We start from the raw sequence: 20,188 nt of genomic DNA, 5'->3' as shown, positions 1-20,188 counted from the left end.
TAGACATAAAAGAGTTTCAGCACCTGCTACTGGGGTCTGTGTTGAGGGGAGGGAAGGGAGGCAAAGCCAGCTCCAGACCTGTCTAGAGTGAACTAAGAACATAGTAAGCATTACCATGCAACTGCTAGGAACATGTTCTAACTTTTAATATGGCACAGTAATGCTTACAATGATCTCAGATTAAAACAAAAGTGCCAAGTGTCCCATACAATAGTGTTAATAGCTCCTTTTGGTACTAAAGTAATACTACTGATACTCATCTCAGTCAGAACCACCATGTAACAGGTGAACAATATCACCAAGATCAGAGCAGTTTAATTAATAAGCATACTAGGACAATGACTTTCAAATTGAGGTTTGTGTACCCCTAAGGGTACATGGCACTTTGCCAAGGAATATGTGCCTAAATTTTAATAATGGCAGGGGAGCTTCTGATTAGTCAATGCATAGTGAATAAAGGCACTGCCATGTGTTGATGTTGGTATTGACATTTTCTAAGAAATAAAAAACACACAGAGGTGCATTGGGTGTAACGGGTACAAGCAGCAATATTTTGCAGCTAAAGAGATATGTTCAAAAAAGCGTGAGAACTCATGCACTAGGATGTACATTCTATTCTTACATATATTTTTCAATAAAATAAAGTAATTACTACATTTACTTGATTATAGCATGAGGTTCCCCCACCATTCAACATGGGAGGGGGGAAATAAATAAATAAATAATAAATCAATCAATAAATCAAGCCTCATTTTATGGTTAGGGACCTACCTAAATAACAGAGACAAAGGGCTCCTTGCAGGCCATTTGCAGTGCACAGAACCAATACAGCAGGCATTTCACAGTGGCCCCACCCTTCAGCACTGATTAGTAGAGAGGTCCTCCCCCTTCTGATTGGCAAAGAGGCCTGGAAGGAGGAGGGACAAGGGGGCAGTCACCATCTTGACTGCTGGCTGTCCTACCCCCTTGGTGGCAATTGATGGAGAGGCCCTGGTGGGGGGGGGAGGAGGGACAAGGGGGCAGCCGCCATCTTCTTTGCTGCCCTTCATGCCACCCCGCCAGCCAGCACCCTCCACTCCTGGCAGTAAGGACCACCGGGGAACCGGAATTTATTGTTGTTGATTCTGCGGACAATTCCAGATTTCGCCGTTTCCACAAAACCGCGAATTAAGTAGGTCACTAGTTATGATTGCATACAACTTACCTAAACCAGAAAACGTCCATGGCCAGCCAGCAGAAGATGCCTGAGCTCCCATCAGTGTGTAGGGTTTCTGGCTGGCCAGTTGAGGGTTACCTCCAAGCTACAGCCTACTAAGGTGTATTGCGTTGCTTCTGCATCCTCTGGCTGGAAACCCCACATACTGCTCAAAATGACCCAGCAGGTACCAGCCATGCACTGTCCCCACAACGTGAGGAGTTTCTGGCAAGCATGTGCTGAGGTGCTCCGAGCTGCTGCCTCAATGGGGGGTGCTGGAGCAACTACCCATAAGCTGGCAGCTTGGGCAGGTCCCTTTCAGTATGCCAGGCTGCTGCAGCACCCACTGCTCCAGCAACAATTCAGAGCAACTCAGCATGTGCTGGCCAGAAACCCTGAACACTGTAAGGACACTGCCTAGCCAGTGCCTGCCAGGTCATTCTGAGCTGTTTGCAAGGAACCTGGCCAATGCATGCTGAGATGTCTCCATACCTGCCAGCCAGACAGTAGCTGGGAGAGACCCAAGTCACCTGGCACCCAGTATGCTGTGGGGAGAGGTTGGCCAGATACACCCCACAGGGGTGGGACTCTATAGGAGCCGGCCTTCACACAAGGAGCAGGGACTCTGGCCAGCACACAACAGGGAGGGACCCCGCAAGGGCTGGCAAGCACTCAGGAAGGAAGGACCTCCAAGGGCCAGCCAAGCACCCTGCATGCTGCAGGGAGGGTCCTGGATGCAGTGACAAGGGACCCAGCACTCAACAAGGGACCCAATGAATGGCAAGGCTCCAGGCAGCAGTAGGGAGGGATCTAGCATGCAGTGAGACTCCTAGAAGTGACAGCAGTACATCCATCACATGGTAAGGTTCCCAGCAGTGGTAGCAAGGGACTGAGCATGAGGCAAAGCACCCAGCATGCAGTGAAGGATCTGGCAACAATGATGTGGGACCCAGAATGCTGACAAGGGATCTAGCATGCAAAGGACCAAGAAGCAGTGACAAGGAACCCAGAATGAACCTGCCAGTGAGGGATCTAGCACACAGCGAGATTCCAGTCAGTGGCAGTGAGGGAACCAGCATACGACAAGGCACCTGACAGCAATGAGGCAAGTGGCAGTAGGACACCAAGAGGAGGGACAGGTTGGCAGGGGAGCACTTGGTGGAGTAGCAGGGAAAGCAGCAGATTACAGGGCCTGATCACCACTGACTGACCAAAATTTAAAATCACAGAAGCCCATGGTAAATTCTGTAGGGTGAGTAGTGGCAGGGAAACCCCACATGACAGATCATTTAGAAAAAAAGAGGATGTAGCAGTACAAATGTAAAAGATACCAAAACAGCTATGATACAAATTTTAAATTGAAAGTTATAACTTATGTTGAAAAAACAATAATTGTGAGGCGGGAAAGAAATATAACATTATTGAAGCAAATGTGTGTTGATGGAGACAAAAGAAAAAACTCAGGAATGCCAAGTCCACACAGAAAACATTTGGGAGTCCAAAACAAGGTCGCTTTCAGGGAAAACTGATAAGCAAGTTCTCAAGTATGTTCAAGAAAGCAGGGAATGCCAGTAGCCCACAAAATCCTTTGCCTCAAGGCATTAGAAATAGCAAAGGAATTTAATGTTTCCCTTCAAAATCGAAATCAAGTAGTGGGTAGTGTATCTGAACGATGCGACATAATGGCTTAGCTCTGAAACAAAGAACATCACTTGCACAAAAAAGCTGCCATCAGACTGCAAAGAAAAACTTGAATTCCAGCAGTACATTATTGGTCTATGCAAAACTCATGACTATCTGCTGGGCCAGATAATTAATACTGGTAAAACTCCAGTCTATTCTGACACGCTGAGCAAAGTTACCATACATGCAAAAAGCACAAAATTCATAATTATAAGAAATACAGGAAATGAAAAGTCTCGAATTCCAGTGATGTTACCAGTATTGGCAGATAGGAGAAAACTGCCACCCTATGTGATTTTGAAATGCAAAACTGCCAAAATACAAGTTGCCACCAGGAATAGTGGTGAGATGCCACGAACAAGAGTGGATATCAAGTGAACTGATGAATGACAGGCTGGATGTTGTGTGAAAATGGAGATCTGGGGACCTGCTAAAGAAAAGAGGAATGTTAGTGCTAGATTCATTCAGGGGGCATTTAACACCAGATGTGAAAGCAAAAATGTGGTGGTTTGACATCTCAACTTCAAGTATTAGATGTCATTGTGAATATGCCCTTTAAGGACCATTTATAGTGTCAGTACTTAGACCGGATCTTGGCAGGGAACCATGCACTTACATCTGGTAGGAAGATTAAGCCAGCCATAGCGCTGGTTTGCCAATAGATTCTGACTTCTTGGGGAAGGATATCTTCAAAATACATCATTAAAGGCTTCAAGTGCTGTATAGATGGAACTGAAGACAATGTTTTGTGGGAAGATGAGGAAGAAGATGAGAACAGTGAAGATTGTGAGGATGCATTTATTTAATTTACAAGTTGCATTTAATTTACAACTTACCGGTATTGCTATAGTTTTTAAATCAGTAGTTCTGTTTATAAAAATAATACCAAGTTAATTATTTTCCTTGTATGGAATCTAATGGGGGGGGCGGGGGGGTCATCTTAAATTCAAGTAAATACTGTATTACTAAAGGAACGTATTTTAGCAAATGCAGTATTTGACTGATCAGGTCACAGCTGTAAACTGTCTTACTAATTCCTAGGAGGTCTGTCCTTAAAAGCTGCAAAGGAATTTTTGTTTAGAATTCTTCCACCACATTGCCCCATACAACTGGAACATTCTTCAAATAGAAGTCCTTTTCTTGCAAATGAAAAGAACTATATTGGAAACTTTTTCCAAGAAATAGGAGCTGTGCTCTGTCAAGTTCTAGGGGTCTGAAGAATTTCAAGAGAGAGATAAAGTTTTACTGGATAAATCTGTAGCTGTTTAGTCTGTATATGGAGCTCAGCACCATAATACAGTTATACATACACATTATATATATTTTATTCATATAAAGCCCCTGCACAGGAAAAGTTCAAAGCCAGGTGCCACAGCCCCACATGTGAGGTTGAAAATCAGCTGAATTGTGGCTCCAACCAAACAGTCTTAGGTCTAGTTCAAGACCCAGGGCTGTCTGGGGACTGGAGCTGACAATCAGCCCCAACCTTGGACAGCCACAGGCCCAGATCATCTGAGGCGATAAGGCAGACAATCAGCTGATTATTGGTTGATTCAAGAGTTAAAGAGTAAGGGCTGTCTGGGCTAGGGCTCACAACCGGCTTATTATTAAAACCCTGCATCTGATAGCTCTGATAGAGCAGCTGGCTGGGCACAGGAGATCCGAAGCTCCCACAAGGCCAGAGCTGCCAGGTACTGGGTTTAAAGTCCCCAGCAGGGCTCCCCCCTGCCCTTCTTCCAACCTTGGCCCACAGTTGACAGTTAGCTGATTGCTGGCCTCAGCTACATGTTAATAGAGGGAATTTATTAACCATCCATGAAAACATGCTACATTACATGTTGAATATTTTTATAACTTGTTTCCCATTTTATAGTACCTTAAATCGGGCATATGTGTAGTGCCCTTGACATTTATGCTGCATTGAGAAGTATTCCTGCTTCATCCACTTTCTTTGCCGTTGAGGCCTTTTATTTGTATTTTTGGATCTCTATTAAACTGAGAACCTCACTATTAACCTTGCTGCCCTAAATGACCCTACCATGAGTACAAAGAGTACAAAATTCCAGATTGCATCGCTTTCTAGGTCACTGGTAGCACACAAAACTCTTCACCACATTAAGGCAGTGATCCATGGGAGGAGTAATAACCCACTACAAGTACTTTTCAGACAGAAGTCAGATTCTACAGCTCTCTTGCAGGCAAAGTAAGACCAGGGAGCAGGAAGAGAGTGAAATGGGCATGGGAATAAGGAATAAGAAAAAAAAACAACCTATAATCTGATCAGTATTCACTTTATTCATCAAGGGAAGTCAGACAAACAAACAAACAAACAAACAAAAAAAAATCACCCATACTGATCATGTAAATTAAGCTCACAAACACAAAAAAGACCAGCTTATACATAGTCTTGCATTTAGTGACACTGATTTAGTGACAGTGTATGTTGCATTACCAGAATGCTTGGATTCAATGTTGCCAGCTCTCAATTTGATCATGAGGCACATGATTTATTTTCTTAAATCCCCGGTTCCTGAAGTCATATGAATATGCAACCCCTAAGCTTTCAGTAAAAAGTTAGTTTGTAGCTCTCCTATCTATAAAGTATAAACACTTAAAATGAATCCTTAAGGATGCTGATTTTAAAACAACTATGTAATAGGGTTGACACATTTAGGAAGGTGGAGAGACTACTTAGTTGAAAGGTATTAAAGAGGGACTGTTCTTTAAAGTAGAAGTAAGTGCCACCTATGTAACAGTTGCAAGGTAATATTTCATGTACTTGAAATTATAGAAAGAAGTCAGAAGAGACTATGAGGAGGAAGGTTCTATGGAACAGTTTTACAATGAAGCAAGAAATCGGTAGTTTTAGGAATAACAGTTCCTTTAAAATAAAACCCCAGTCCAGTGTCAAAAGCAAGTAACTCTGATATCCTTTACCACTGTTATGACAGTGTTCATACAGAATAGGTAGTGAAAACCATTTAAAATATTTTGCTCACCAAAAAGAGTGAACACTCGTGTGTAATGTGGAACAGAAAGAAGTGACAAATTATAATTTACTGCAATGTCCAAGTTACATCTACTTCAGATTAAGTACAAGTTTTTCTATATGTACAACCCTGAAATCCTATTTGCCAATGTCAATGTTTATACAATCAGATGAAAATATTTTGTAAAAGGTTCTTACCGTGATTCTCTTCATATCTAGCTGTCGGAGCTGCATCATATGATGGAGAACAGTGTGTTTGTACCATGACTCCTGAGCTATTGGGTTGCCATCAAGGGTGATATCTGACAAAGATGAGGAATCAGCGAGGCACAGAATATCGTCAAAACTGCACACAAGAAAGGGAATAACTTTTAATACCACTGAATAAATTTTTTTTTCATAAAAATATTTAAAAATACAAGGGAGCACTCTATATATAACTTCATATACTAAGTGAGCTACAAGTATTCCCTTCCCTCTCCGCCACCTAGCTGTAGGTTTTTGAAACAGGAAGTCAAAGTAAGTCAGTAGCTCAAAAACTATTTCAAGCAAGATGCTAAAAAGAAATAAAAATACAATAAAAATATTCTTGAAATTAAATTTAGTAATTTGATAACACTTGTGCAATATATATGGAAATTTTAAAAAAGGTAAAGTAAGGAAAAGTAGTAATTAAATATAGATTTACAATATTTATCATGTGCTAGAGTTCCATATTGCATTTGAGTCTTGGGAATCAGACCCCTCCCCAAGATTACCTTTTTTGGCTTAACTTCATGTGCAATACTTAATTCTACCTTATTAGATCTCTGTGCCAGCAGTTTTATACAACTATGTTATTTTTCTACTTACTATGGAAGTTACTACAGGTACCCATAGACTCAGTTTATCAGAATTGATGCAGTTTCCCTCTTTTGAAAACTGCTGCAAGTTTTAGCATACATACTCCATAAACACATTGTTAAGCAGTACTTCTGTACCTACTTGTATATAGTACAAACTATGCATGACATTATTAGAAAGCCAAAAGGCTCATGATTTACTACATATCTCATTGGGCTGGGCCCCACCAGAGACAACAACATTTTAAGCCATTATGACCCCACAGCTCAGCACTGCTCAGCATGTGTGTGTACTTCAGATACCCTCCACAAACAATACATACACTTAATTAGCCCCTCACTCATGACTGGAGCTGGGTGTTCTTGTCATGAGTCCTCCGATCCTCCAAAAATTGGTATGCAGATGAGGAACAGAGCAACCTGCTCCAGCTCCATCTCATGACAGGCAGGGCCACACAATCATATGCTGACACAATGGCAAGCAAAATGACCATCTTGATAGTAACATGGCAAAAAAAGCAGCCTGGAAGATGTCCAAAAGAAGGCCTGAGCTATAGAAGGATATTATTACGATCTTAGAGAGAAGTCAGCTCTCTAACCTGGCATGTTTAAGAATGTAAGAATACAATGTTTAAGAATATAAGAATACGATACATGGAAACATTCCTATACTGATCAATAATTTCTTGTACTTCTCTTAAGAGCGCTCAAGCAGTTCCATGCTTTCTACCAGCCTCCAGGCTGTAAAGGGCAAAAACTGGGGGTCTGGAAGATGTATTGACCCTTGCCAGGAGATGCTGTATTCAACTAGTAGGGAAGGTACATAGAAGGTTGGTGGGACACTTAGAGAAGGTCTGATATCTAAAACTTTGTGCTTTTGGGTATCACCCTATTGTTCAGCAAGTTGGTCACACCCGAATTACCTCTGGATCACAGGGACTGGTGGGAAGACACAGATGTCCAGAAATGCCTAAAGCGGAAGGCCTTGCAATTAGCATTCTTCACGGTGGCAACTAAGCCTATGTCTGAAGTCCCCCACTGTCAGAATACTGAGTCTATGGTAGATTTCTGCAACAACCATTTGTGTTGGCTGCCATATTTCTACTCAAGAATGGTCACTGCTAGAAGGTAAAGAAGAAAGGCAGTTGCCCAAAATTCACCAACTGAATGTCTTATTGACAACATGGGGAAAAACCAAGTGCTTCCCCGTTTGCTAATGTAGTAAAAAGATGAATTGTTCATTAGGATTTCCCTACAGTCCTCTGCAGGAGAGCATAAATGCTATACATAAAGCATAAAGGCATTTCGGGATATTTATGTGTAGCTTTAGACTGTTCTGCAGCCAAATGCCTTATATTTGAAGTTGACACAGGTGTGTACTCCAAATTCACCCTGATACATAAGCAGGGGAAATATCCATTTCATCAGCTGTCAGGAGTTTAGCCACCAACCAAGTTCTCCCAGGACTTGGGACAGAACCAACCTGTGTGTATTTCTTGGAAAATGTATAATACCCTTAGACATCATTTTACGGCTACAGGTCAAATCTAGCAAGTGACATCCCTCATAGGTCTGTGCCCAAGAACTTTGTAATTGATCTTGTCTTTACATCATGAATCTGCATCTGTCCTTTGGTACAGTCACCAAGACTGGAAGTCATGTAAGGCCCCAGTGAATTCTCTCATTAACAATGGTATAAGAGAAGATTTCTTGTAGGTCACCTAGAGCTTTAAATACATGTAAAAAGACAGAACTCTACCTATCCCTCTCTTGCTTTCACCATGGGATCTGCGCCTGCTCAGCCAGTTGCTCCTGTTCTTTAGATGTATCACTCTTGGGCAAGGTACTTTGTCAACGTTTCCCATGCTCTGGAGACTGCTGGCTAGAAATGGTATTTAAAGGTTTACTTTTGGGAATTAGCTTGCAGGGTGATATGCATTAGAACAATGGTCCAGGGCAATGGCACGGGTTAATTGATTTCTAAAAGTCTGTTTGTGACAGTTTCTTCAAGGCTCACTGTGCCTGACACAGGCAAGCAGCAAGCAGACACACAGGCTGGAAGACTGAAGACACGTACCACACTGTTCTATAACATAAGTTAAGGGACTCTGCTGCATTGGTCAGGTCACGGTGCCCAGCTGCAGAGCCCTTGGGATTTCCGGTTTTGGTAGATGGTAGATGTGTGCACATGATGGGTTTGTGAAACAAAGGAATATACTGACATGACAAAATGTGAACCATATGACAAGCACAGGGAAACCAATCAGTGATGCCTAGAAATCAAGAGTCATCAGAAGAGGAAAAGAATACAGAAGGAAGGATTTCAGAGCAGCAAAGGGTCCTTGAGAGGTACACCACTAGCTTGTCTCATGCACCCTGCTGGGGGTGTGGGGGGGCTCAGGCTCCAACCTGCAGGCTGCTGACATTTGACATTCAAGAGAACCTCAGAGTGAAGCTCATGTACTGGCCAGATGTACCTTGACTCTGTGAACCCTGGGACTGGTAGATATAGAATTGTTTGCATTATTCTCATCTGCTATCGCTATGCATCAATAAAATTTGCCTATTATCAAATGGAGATGTCATGGTTCACCTGAGGGTTTGGGTCTGCCCAGAACAAAGTATCTGGGTCATAAATCCAGCACCAACAGAGCCAAATCCTGTACTGAAAACAGATGGACTCCACTGTGATTCTGAGGTACTCCACAAGTATGGTGGTGGCAGTGTTCTACTTGACAAGTTGATAACTCAAAACTTTGAACCTGGAGTGACAGAATGATTGATGCAAGTGCTACTATTCTGACATGAGGTGGCATATTGTAATTGTTAAGTCTCATGAGGTTTAGTAAAGGACAAATTTCAGAATGAAGAAATACTAGGCATAAGACCCAATTCTCCTGTATTCCTGAGGAATTTATTCTGTGGCTCCTGAAAGTAGTACTGAGGCCAATCCTGTTTGAAAGAAGAGCTCTGGTAAGAAATGTCTCTGAAAAGGACAATGAAAGAGGGTAGATGGATAGCAGGCATGAGCTACACTGTTCAGCACCAACTTCTCAGCTATAACTTCTTATCATGGGATATGGCAGTGACTTTCAAAAAAGTGTTCCATAGACAGGTCCTGATGTTGAGCATGACCATGGTATCACACAAACCGTATTTTTCAAATATCTACTCAATATCTCTAAATGAGAAGTCAGGGAAATTGAGCAAGAAACTCAGACTTTTTCACTTGTTGAATGATCCTAAAGATTGTTAATAGGAGATCATCAAGATGTGAATGTAATCAACCTACCTGGTGTATGGTAAAGCCAAATAAATAAAGCTGTCAGACACATTAAACATATAAAAAGGTAACAGGAACTTTGTAGATGTTACTAGAGCAACACTAACTAATGTTAAAATTATGTCTAAATTACCAGTTTTCAGACAGCTTAAGATATTTTAATCAACTTAAATTGCATTGAGTCAAATATTCATATTCAAGCTGCCACCAGTCCTATCCTTTTTATTTAATCACTTTCTTGTGGAATAGCATGAGTCAGAAAATTCAAAAAAATTCATATTTATTCCTTTGCAAAATGTTGTCATTCCATAGAATCAACATTTCAGAAGCCCACAAATGACTAAAGTGGTATTATTATGACAACTACCGTGAAAGTGTTAAATTAGTTCACAAGGTTTACATAATGTGAATGTGCAATTTTTACCTGATAGTAAAACCAAATGAACCACTTGGAAGATAATTATATAAAGTATATACATGTTACATATAATCTCTAAGGAGATATAAACATAGCTTCATTGCAACAGAGCAGCTTTAGTGCTCCGTCACTTTAAGGGCTGGAGCAGGCAGCTAGCAGATGGCTGATGGCGGCAGCCATTTTCAAACATAGGCCAGAAAGGCAGCAGTCTGGGGTTGAGCAGCCAAGGAGGCAACATCAGGCTGAGGTGCTCCTGGAAAACTCAGAGGTAAAGGGTGAAGCTATGGGGAAGGAGGTGGCTTCATTGGTCCTGGGCATGACCTGAAACTGCACGCTGCCAAGAAAGGGCAGCCTGGTGGAGCTACCTATGGCAGGCTAGCTCCCCAGAAATGCCAGGTCAGTTACCTCCCTGGTGAAAGGCAAGGAGGGACACCTAAAAATCCCAGCCCCCACATCCCTGGTGGTTTCAATCTGCAAAGGGGGAGCCCAGGCTCACGGGAGTCCTGAAGCAGGGCCCGGGTCGGAGGAGGGACCTGGAGCAGCGCACAGGCTCTTAGTGAGTCTTGTGGTTGCAGAGGCCCTGAGATGGGGCTAGGCACAGCTGTGGCCACCTGAGCCTCAATGGATGCAATACCTCAGGGCAGAGGTCAGGCAGGACTATGACCACCTGAGCTGGACAGGGTGGCAGACCCCAGTGGGGCCCCAATGAGGGGGCAGTGTGGAGATGTAAGACCCTAGGGCCAGGCATGGCTGTGGCCACCTGAGCCCCAAGGAGTGGATGACCCCAGTAAAGCCCCAGTGAGGGGGCTGAGGGCTTGGAGACCAGTATGTGTTTGTTTGGGTGTATATGTTTGTGTGTATATAAAGACCCAATGCAAAAATCACTGGTGGGGACATCTGCGAAGCATGGGACATGTAAGGGGCGGCTGGAGCATGTAAATATGGCCCCATTACAACTGAGGCACTCAAAGGGCAGCCTCCCACCTATTTCACATCTTGATTATTTAACAAGGCGTGGCAGGACAGCAAGGCAGGCGGCTTGCTCAGAGACAGGGGTGTGCCAGAGCTAACATCAGGCCTGGAAGTTGCCCTTGTCACATTCATTAAGGCCCCAGTCAATGAGTTCTAACCAGCGAGCCAGGTATTCATTTACATAATCAGTAACCGATTATTCAACCAAGTAGATTTTTCAAGGATTCTCCCTCATCTTCTTTCCTTCCTTGCATACTTTAAAAATAGGATAATTATCTTGCAATGTTTTATGCAAAAAAGGAAATAGTGTTGAATGGATTACATCAATTATTAAATATCATAAAGAACTTCCCAATGACTGCAGTGATACTTCCTGATGACAGGAGGAACAATTACTGCAGTCCTCCCACTGCTAAACCCAGGCTAAGTCATTTATTACAAAAACAGAAACAAACAGCATAGCTAAAGTCAGAGAACTGGTCATTACTTAAACAGATATAAAACATAAATTTGTATAATCTCCTTTAAAATATAAAAGGAGAGGTTTTAGCAGATAAATTAAGGACAATGTAAATTCAGTATTATAAAAGTTCATATAGGATTTTTTAAATTTCTAAATATACAGAAGTATTTTCATATACATGTTCCACAACTGCATAAGCAACATACTGATTACAGACAAGAATGACAAAATTCTTCCTAAGAAATATAATGCAAGTAACAAAATAGTCTAATTGTTATTCCAGTTAAAAGTTATGTTTATAATATACATAATTATTATGTTCCATCCCTACAGGGAAAATAAATAGAATGAAAAACAATAGTCTTCCCAATAATGAAGAAAGGAAGTATATTTTCTGTCTCTAATAATAATAATTTGATTTCCCTAAATGGTGAAATCTTATGAGGATTAATGAATAAAGGAACAAGCAGTCTACAAGGAATACAGTACATATGCACTACTTCTTAAGGTTTTATAAATATCAACATGGAGTACAAATGCTGAGTCCATAGGCACATAAAAGTAAAACTCATGTAAAGAACAAACACATAAAATGAAAAATGCTTAGTATTCATTAAAGCAAGGTTATTGTTATTTTTAAAGCCAAGTTACTCTGTTTTTATGGCCTTGTGTGAAAGTGAAACAATAATGAATACAGATTGCAGACTTCAATAACAAAAAGATATTCAGAAAGCCAAACAAGTTTGAAAAAAAAAAAAAATCTAGTAACTTCAATAAAACAGGTTTTCATTCATCACTTTATGAAAAATGTGAATACAGTAGGCTATATGTTAAATGTAATAAAAATAATGTATGCAGTGTTATTTAGATCAATTTAGTTTAATACTACACACAATATTTAAAAAGAGTATTTTCTTTTCTTCAGTATTATAAAGTATTTTTACACAGAATAGTAGAATTTTCACAAATATACAATTTATTTAAAAGTAAAAGGGTTTAGAACTTTAGTTTTACATTTGGTATAAATCTCAGACATTGCATATTCCTTATTCAATATACCTTGCTAGAATAAAGTTTTTTTCAGGCTGCAATATACTTAAAATACTGATAAGAAGCAAACTGGCAAATCCACCTTACCTAGATATATTGTTGAAGCTGAGAAACAGACGTTGGAGGCAGGGCAAAGTATCCACATCTTTCTAGAAGGAAAGAGAGAAGCATCAATTTCAGCAGCTGAAAGAGAACATCTTTTGAACCTCTCTACTTGGCCTTAAGATGAAATATACCCAATTTCTATTTACTGTAACCTTGCTGCAACATTGATTTCTGTTGAACATGCAGCTCCATTCCTCTCTGGTACAGATTACATGGGAGTGCTTCAGTGCAGATATCTATTCTGCAGAACATGCTGCACCACTTGCAAGGTAAATAGCGTTACAGAGCAGAGCACAACACTGATTCTAGTCTCTTTGAACAGGCTTTCAGGAAAGGAGCCAAGATGCTGCCTCAGCATTTAAGCTGCACAGTAAGTATACTGTAATCAAACTGCATAAACACAAATTTGATTTTTTTTTTTACTATACTGCACTAAAGCCTTAAAGTGCAAACTCATGCAAATCAGCTTCCAAACTGCAGTCTGTACAGTCAGTAAAAAATTTTAGTAAATTTTAATCTAAAATTTAATCTAAAGGCCACACTTAAATGCAAACTGGAGTCAGCCTCCAAACAGGATATATTTTATATATGTATAATTGTTACTACTAGTGTTAAATGCTGCTACAAAGCTTGAAAAAGCATCCAATTATACACTGAACTAAATCAAATAAGATGAAGCTGTATTTACAAAACACATCCACATTTATCAAGGATTATGGTTTACCACACCCCTTATGCACGCTCAGATAATTAGGATTGGAGACCTCCAAACCCCTATAGTAAGGTTTTCTCCAACTTCAGCTGTAGATATGAACCGCCAGCACCATCAGTATTTGGAAGATGACACAGGGACAGGCCACTTATATTTTCACCCAAAGGTTGCATCTACGTTCTCTCCCTCCATCAGGTTTAGACCCTGAGGTTTCTAGCTGAGTCGGTGGAGCGAAAGCAAGAATGCTGGGAGGGAGGACATAAACATGCCTCAAGGCCTGACACTATAGTTCTTATATGGAATTCTTCCCCAGATGCTCAGGGTTTAGTGATCATTCTGGGATGTGAAGGTATTTTTCCCTTGACAGCAAATACCCACCAGGAATGAAAGTAAACTACCTTCTCAACCAGGATGCTGAGACACCTTAGGGTGCCATGAGATTGTTTTCAGGGTGCCACACAATATTAGCACTGTTAAGTAAGCAAACGCCTATACTTGATTCACAAGTTAAACCCAGAGATTTCAAATAGGAATCTGTAGTGTCAAAATCATTCCTGTTGTGCTCTTTGAGTTCTCTGCAACAGAGAAATTGCTCTATTTTTCTGTAGTTAAAAAACAAGTGAAAGCTTAGCACCCAAGGAGTGCTTTGAGTCCAATGAGCAATACCTTGTGTCTAGAAAGGTTGAGAACCACTGGGCACTGAAAGAAAGGCATACACTGTCTACTTTAGTACTTTTAGACCTAAAACACTATGAAGTGGCTAAGACCACAAAGGCCGTTTTCACATGTACTCTGGAGGCGAGAGGGCACTGTAATTAGAGCGCCTCTGAAAGCTGCTCTAATTAAAGTGCCTGCTAGCTTTTCGTGTTTCAGCGTCCCTGCACTTCAAAATTACAGCAACCTCCAGGCACATCTACAGGCTCCCTAAATGACTAAAAAAAGTTTAGATGAAGCAGTCCTAGATAGTGCTTTATATTTGTCAGTCATGACTGAGACTCTTCTGATACAGGTCATATATGAAATACTGAAAAACAACATGTAAACACCAAATTAGAGCATTCTGAGTTGAGAAACAATGCATCTTGGAATCTAAACCAACAATTACCAAATCTGGCATCCAATTTTAAAGTTTGCCATTAGAATTTTTTAACATGATTATGAAAGTTACAGTAAAATATATAACAAGACAAACATTCATTAATTGGTCAACCTCACATAAAAATCAATTTGTAAAATGCTTGAATTAAAATAGGCCAAGGCAGAGCAACTTTGCTAAAATATAATATAAAACTAATCTGGATTGAACACAAGGCTAATCTCTTTCATCAAACCAAACTGGACTAAGACAAAGCATTTCTTTCACAAACACAAATAATTTAAATATACTATTTTTTTTAAATACACAAATTAACTTATTTGTGCTTTTAAAAAAAAACATACAAGTAATTTGCCATATATGAGACAAGAACACAGAAACAGTGATTGTCACTTCAAGGAACAAAACAAAATTATAAACCTAGGAACAGTTAAACTCAGGAGATTCAAGACAATATTCTTAATGGAAAGACAGCAAGGCATAAGCATGAAGTTGAGGGACTATTTGACCTATGAAGCTTATGATTTTAGGATCTATGTAGTCTTTTAATATTTTTCCTGTGTAGGAGCTGGTGTTGTGGATTCTTTCTTCCAATGAATGATAGAAAGCAAATGCATCATCCAAACTCATGAAAGCTGTTGAATGAATGCCTTGTTCCATTAGATTCAATGGCAAACTTCAGAGATATAGAAACCTCTGTACAAACCTTTCGTCTTAACTAAAATTTCAAATTTTGTACCAAGAGTTCTGAATCCAGCTGTAGATAGCACACCTAATTTTTTGGGAAAAAGGTCTACAATGTGAACTCTAAGGAAAGCTCTCACCCATGACCAATACTATTCTCATGTCTCCTGTGAACAGAAGGATTAATACATTAAAGCTGCTTATTCCCTATACAGTAAGAGAGATTTATTAAAAAAGGACCAAGACGCTCAGCAAAGCCAAAGCTAAGGAAGGTCAGGGGGGTGGAGAAGGGAGGGCAGCTTTGGCATTACAAAGAATCACAACAAAGGACCTCCAAGAGGCACTAGAGTCCAACCCTCTGCATATATGCATGAAGCACTATTCCTAAATCATCTCAGAGATGGCTATCAACCCCTTTTTAAAAACCAGTGATGGAAAAGATTCAATACTACCCCCAATTTCTTCTACTGCCCTACTGTTTTTGCAGGTAGGGAGTTTTTCCTGACATTTAACTTGAATCAATGTTTTGCAGTTTAAACCCAGTCTCATGTACTGCCTCTCTAACAAGGAAGAACAGTTGTTTCCCTCTTCTTTATGGCAGACTTTCAAATATTTGAAAACTACTATCATGTCTCCCCTCAAATCTCTTTTACCAGACTAAACATACCTGTTTCTCTCGGTCTCTTTTTGTATAACTTGCATTCTAACTTTTATCCTTTTTTTTTTTTTTAGCATGCCTTTGGATCCTCTCCAGTTTCTCTACATAATTCTTAAAATGAAGTGCCCAAAAGTGAAGTCCTAACCAACTTTGAGGGTTACTATCACCTGCCATCTCTTACATACAATACTTCCATCAGTGAAGCCCAACATCTTCCTGTGCAGAGGAACTGAAGCCTCCATACTCTATCCAACAAAATTCAGTCACCTTTGATGAAAAGCATATTCTGGAACCAGCCAGACAACACAAGCAAGACCTACAATAAAAAAGAAATTGGAACTGGACTCACTAACCCCATGAATAACATGTTCTATTTCCTTCTTCACTAGCTGTGGAATACTTTGTTCTAGGTATTTAGTAAAACAACATTCTTTAATGCAATGTGTTTCTGTACTATATTACAAATCTGTTACAATTATTTTAGATCAAGGTTATGTAATAGAAGACTGCAATAATTATTGCTCATCTATGTTCTCACTGTCCTGCAAACAATACTGGCAACTACTATTATGTTTCGGGCTACATAGCCTTGACTTATTCAAAGTGCCTGCTGATTGTAAATGAGACTGGCAGTTTTTAAACAAGATTTCTTTTATAGTTTATTCTGACTTTCCTTTACTTCCTTTTAAAATATAAGGGGAAACTGTTATGGATATTATTGATAACCAGGGTCTCCTAGGAACATGTGTAGAGATGCCCGAGGTAGGGGAAAAGGGGTGCATTAATTAGTGGCTCTTAGAATTAATCGAGTCTGCTCTGACTCGTGCTAATTAGCAGGCGTCAGAGCAGGCACTGGATACACGTGTAGGTGCCCCTGAAGGCAAAATCAGTACAAAAGTTATTGTATTTTAAGAAGTTACTTTATGCATTAAGTGAATTATGTAACTTCAAGCTCTTACTACTTTTTAGCAATCTCAATAACTATTATGTATGCCTCCCAACTGCAAGCAATAATTTAAATAGAACATCCCAGAATAAATAACATTAAATTTCCATTTCAGCCACTTATAAAATTAAGTGTTCCAGCACCAAAACAAAGTCAAAAGACAAAATGAATTGACCATATTTTCAGAAATTTGTAACATAATATGGTTTAACTCAAGACAGTCAAATTCATCAGGCCCTGAGAGCTGAATGAGTGCTGCAGGGCCAGTCTACGGGCCAGATCAGGTTCACAGATGGGCCTAGCACACTGCATGCAGCACATGCACCAGATGAGCCAAGCACACTGCATGTGGCACACAGGGCTGGTGTGCAATGCTTATGGTATACAAGGCAGGCTGGGGCACACTAAATGTAGTGTGTGGGTCCAAGCTCACAAGCTATATCTTTCTTTAACACCCCTAGAAAAGGTATGTTGCATCTTTTGGATACATCTTTTGCATCTTTGACACCCCTGGAAAAGATTAATTGTATTTTACTATCTTTTTGGCTGAAGAAAAAACAACATTTATTAATTCACTGTTATTACTTACTATGGAGGTAATCTGATTATGACGAAGGTTAAGTTCTGTCAGTGAATGCAGTCCATTAAGGTTTTCTACAGATGCTAAAAGGTTTCTGGCAAGGTTCAACACTCTGAGCTGACCCAAATGACCAATATTTTCTATTTTAGCAACCTGAAAAAAGAAGTATAATTATTAGTATGCTTATTGTGTCCCGTTTGCTTAGATACATGTTAGAGACACACTTCAAAGCAATACAAACAGATACTGATACTATTATGTTAATTTTTATTTTCACTTTCTGATATTTATGTTTAAATTTGCTATCAACAAATTTTTAGGGCCAAGTACAAACTGATAGTATTACTGAGTTAACTAATGTTCTTTCACCGTAGTGCAGCAGAGTCAATAGTCCTTGTTCTTTATAAGAGACTTAGCAATATGGGTGCCAATCTGTGCTTATTAAATATCCTGCTGGAAGAACGGAATTCAAGCCAGTCTTGTCCCACTTGCTTGCCTGAAACCAATACGGGGCTTTCTTGGGCAAGTGTGACCCTGGCCATCAACTGCTGTAGAATGCAAGCTTTAGCTATGTAAAATACATCTATAGTTGTGAAGAAAATCTTAAAAATATGAACGGAGTGCAACAATGCAGTTGCACGGCAGTGAGATACTTCCATTGTTACATTAGTAGACCTAAAGGTAGAGCTGCATCATCCATTTCAATTCAGTTAACTGAGTAGCAGTCTTGAAAACGATGTTGTTCAAAATAACCTACTTTACCATGTAAGCCAGTTAAGGCTGTGTAACTTATCGTCTGTATCATCATTAATTACTCCACCAATTTCTGATACCAGTCCCAAAGGATAACTTGACATTTTGCCATCCTGGGGCAGGATGCAACTGGAAAGGGAACGAGCACGTACCGCAGTTGTGACTGCTGCTGCCGCCTCAACCTAAAGTCACTGAGCGGGGAGATGCCATAACGATGAAAGCAGCAGCACAGACTTCCTGAAGGAAGCTGCACCCCCTCTAAATCAGCACCTGTGCCTAGTGCCCCACTTGCCTCTCCCAAGTTACACTACTGATCATCCCCAGACCTTGTTCGTAACATTTATATTATTGATGAAGTGTCAGTCGGATGGCTGAAGATAGGAAATAACACTTAGCAAAGCCAGGAAATGTTAAATGAGAGACCTTCTAGTAAGCCTTAATGGGTCTGCATGGGGATGGAGGCAGCAGACCATGTGGATGTGCAAAACAGAGTGATTAGGAGGTTGGACCATAGTCAAGAAAGCAAATAGACAGCAAGCTGCCCAACTGAAGTTAGGAAGTTCTGTAGTGCCTCCCTGTCCAGGCTGTCCTCATAACTGCACAGCTATTTCACAGTACATCCCTGCTTGACTCTTTGTTCTCTAGCATTAAAAGCCTCCTGTAAAGCCCATAACTCCTCTCTACACTCAAAGGTCAGGCCCTCTCCCTCAATTTGGTAACACTGATGGAAAAGGCCCCACTGTGATAGACCATAAAGTTGCATCACTATAGGTCAGCTCTAGCAAAGACAAGTAAAACCACTGTGTATGTATTGAGTGAGAAACTACATAGCAGCCAGGAACACAGTCAACCAGAATGAGAAACAGTTCTCAGGACAGAACTAGACGTTTCTGATACATCTAGAGCTATAAGCCTTTAAAACGGTTGCCTCTTGCACCATTAGGCAGATGGCACATGGTGGGAGAAAGACAGCTTCTAGATAAATGTAAGGGGCTTTAAAGATATTATATGCTCCTATATTACAGATCTGAATCGAATGTACTGCCATGAGAAATGTTCCAGAAATGGTATCAGGGTTTATTTCTTGGCAAAAGATTCCATATGAAAATATATATGGCACCAAAACAGATAACGAAGATACCCATTAATCACATCACATTCTGTAAACAAATCTGACTGCAATAACACGAGACAAGTAATAATAAACATTTCATTGGTAACACATAATAGTTTAATATTTCTGTTCTATAGAGAAAGAAATTTAAAAAAAATGATAAGCAAAAGTGAAGAGCAACTCCTTATTTACTGGGATACCAAAATAATTGCAAAATGCACAGCAAATGCTATTGTTCAAAATCAGACATTTCAAAGATTTGTAAAAACAGTGCCTACAGTAGATGGTTAACATGGAGTGCACAGCTTCCTGCAGATGTCTGTCTAGATAAACCTACAGCAAACTGCTCAAACTGTAAATGATCTAATTTTACTGCAAAAAATCTGAGTTTGATCAACAATTTATAGAGATGTTATTTATAAAACTTCACCTTTTCATAAACCTTAGAAATAGAATTCCCTCTTTTCTTTCATTTTTTATTCCACAAAGAAGCACTGACTTATAGCAGCATACCTCCTCTCCTACACAGCGGTTTGGGGCTGGGCCAAACCCCTTCCTGTTCCCCCCACCCTGCCTAGGGGGCTAGGCAATGCCCCTGGCCCTCTGCCAAGCCAGGATGGGGTCACACCATGCCCCCTTCCCCCT

At 40.3% G+C, this 20,188-nt stretch overlaps 1 protein-coding gene across 7 annotated transcripts in view; it reads right to left on the bottom strand.

Moving 5' to 3' along the window:
• Positions 1–20,188, bottom strand: part of LRRC49 (leucine rich repeat containing 49) — a 138,346-nt gene that overhangs the window by 69,976 nt on the left and 48,182 nt on the right. For 4 of the 7 annotated variants that reach the window (XR_002087059.2, XM_019477609.2, XM_006268804.4 and 1 more), the window contains exons 8-10: positions 17,686–17,829; positions 12,983–13,044; positions 6,066–6,213 (exon numbers count right to left, since the gene is read on the bottom strand). Coding sequence is in view for 6 of the 7 variants with exons in the window: in XM_019477609.2 (XP_019333154.1) it covers positions 6,066–6,213; positions 12,983–13,044; positions 17,686–17,829 (354 nt within the window). In the remaining variant the exon portion in view is untranslated. Of the gene's footprint in view, positions 1–6,065; positions 6,214–12,982; positions 13,045–13,131; positions 13,406–16,331; positions 16,426–17,685; positions 17,830–20,188 lie in introns of those variants that run through there. The other 3 variants (XM_059714823.1, XM_059714821.1, XM_059714822.1) reach the window with 3 other exon arrangements.

The sequence above is a fragment of the Alligator mississippiensis genome, chromosome 11, assembly GCF_030867095.1.
Source record: "Alligator mississippiensis isolate rAllMis1 chromosome 11, rAllMis1, whole genome shotgun sequence".
NCBI classification, from domain to species: Eukaryota; Metazoa; Chordata; order Crocodylia; family Alligatoridae; genus Alligator; species Alligator mississippiensis.
Note: the sequence above shows the minus strand (reverse complement) of the source record. Positions and strands in the feature narration are given on the sequence as shown.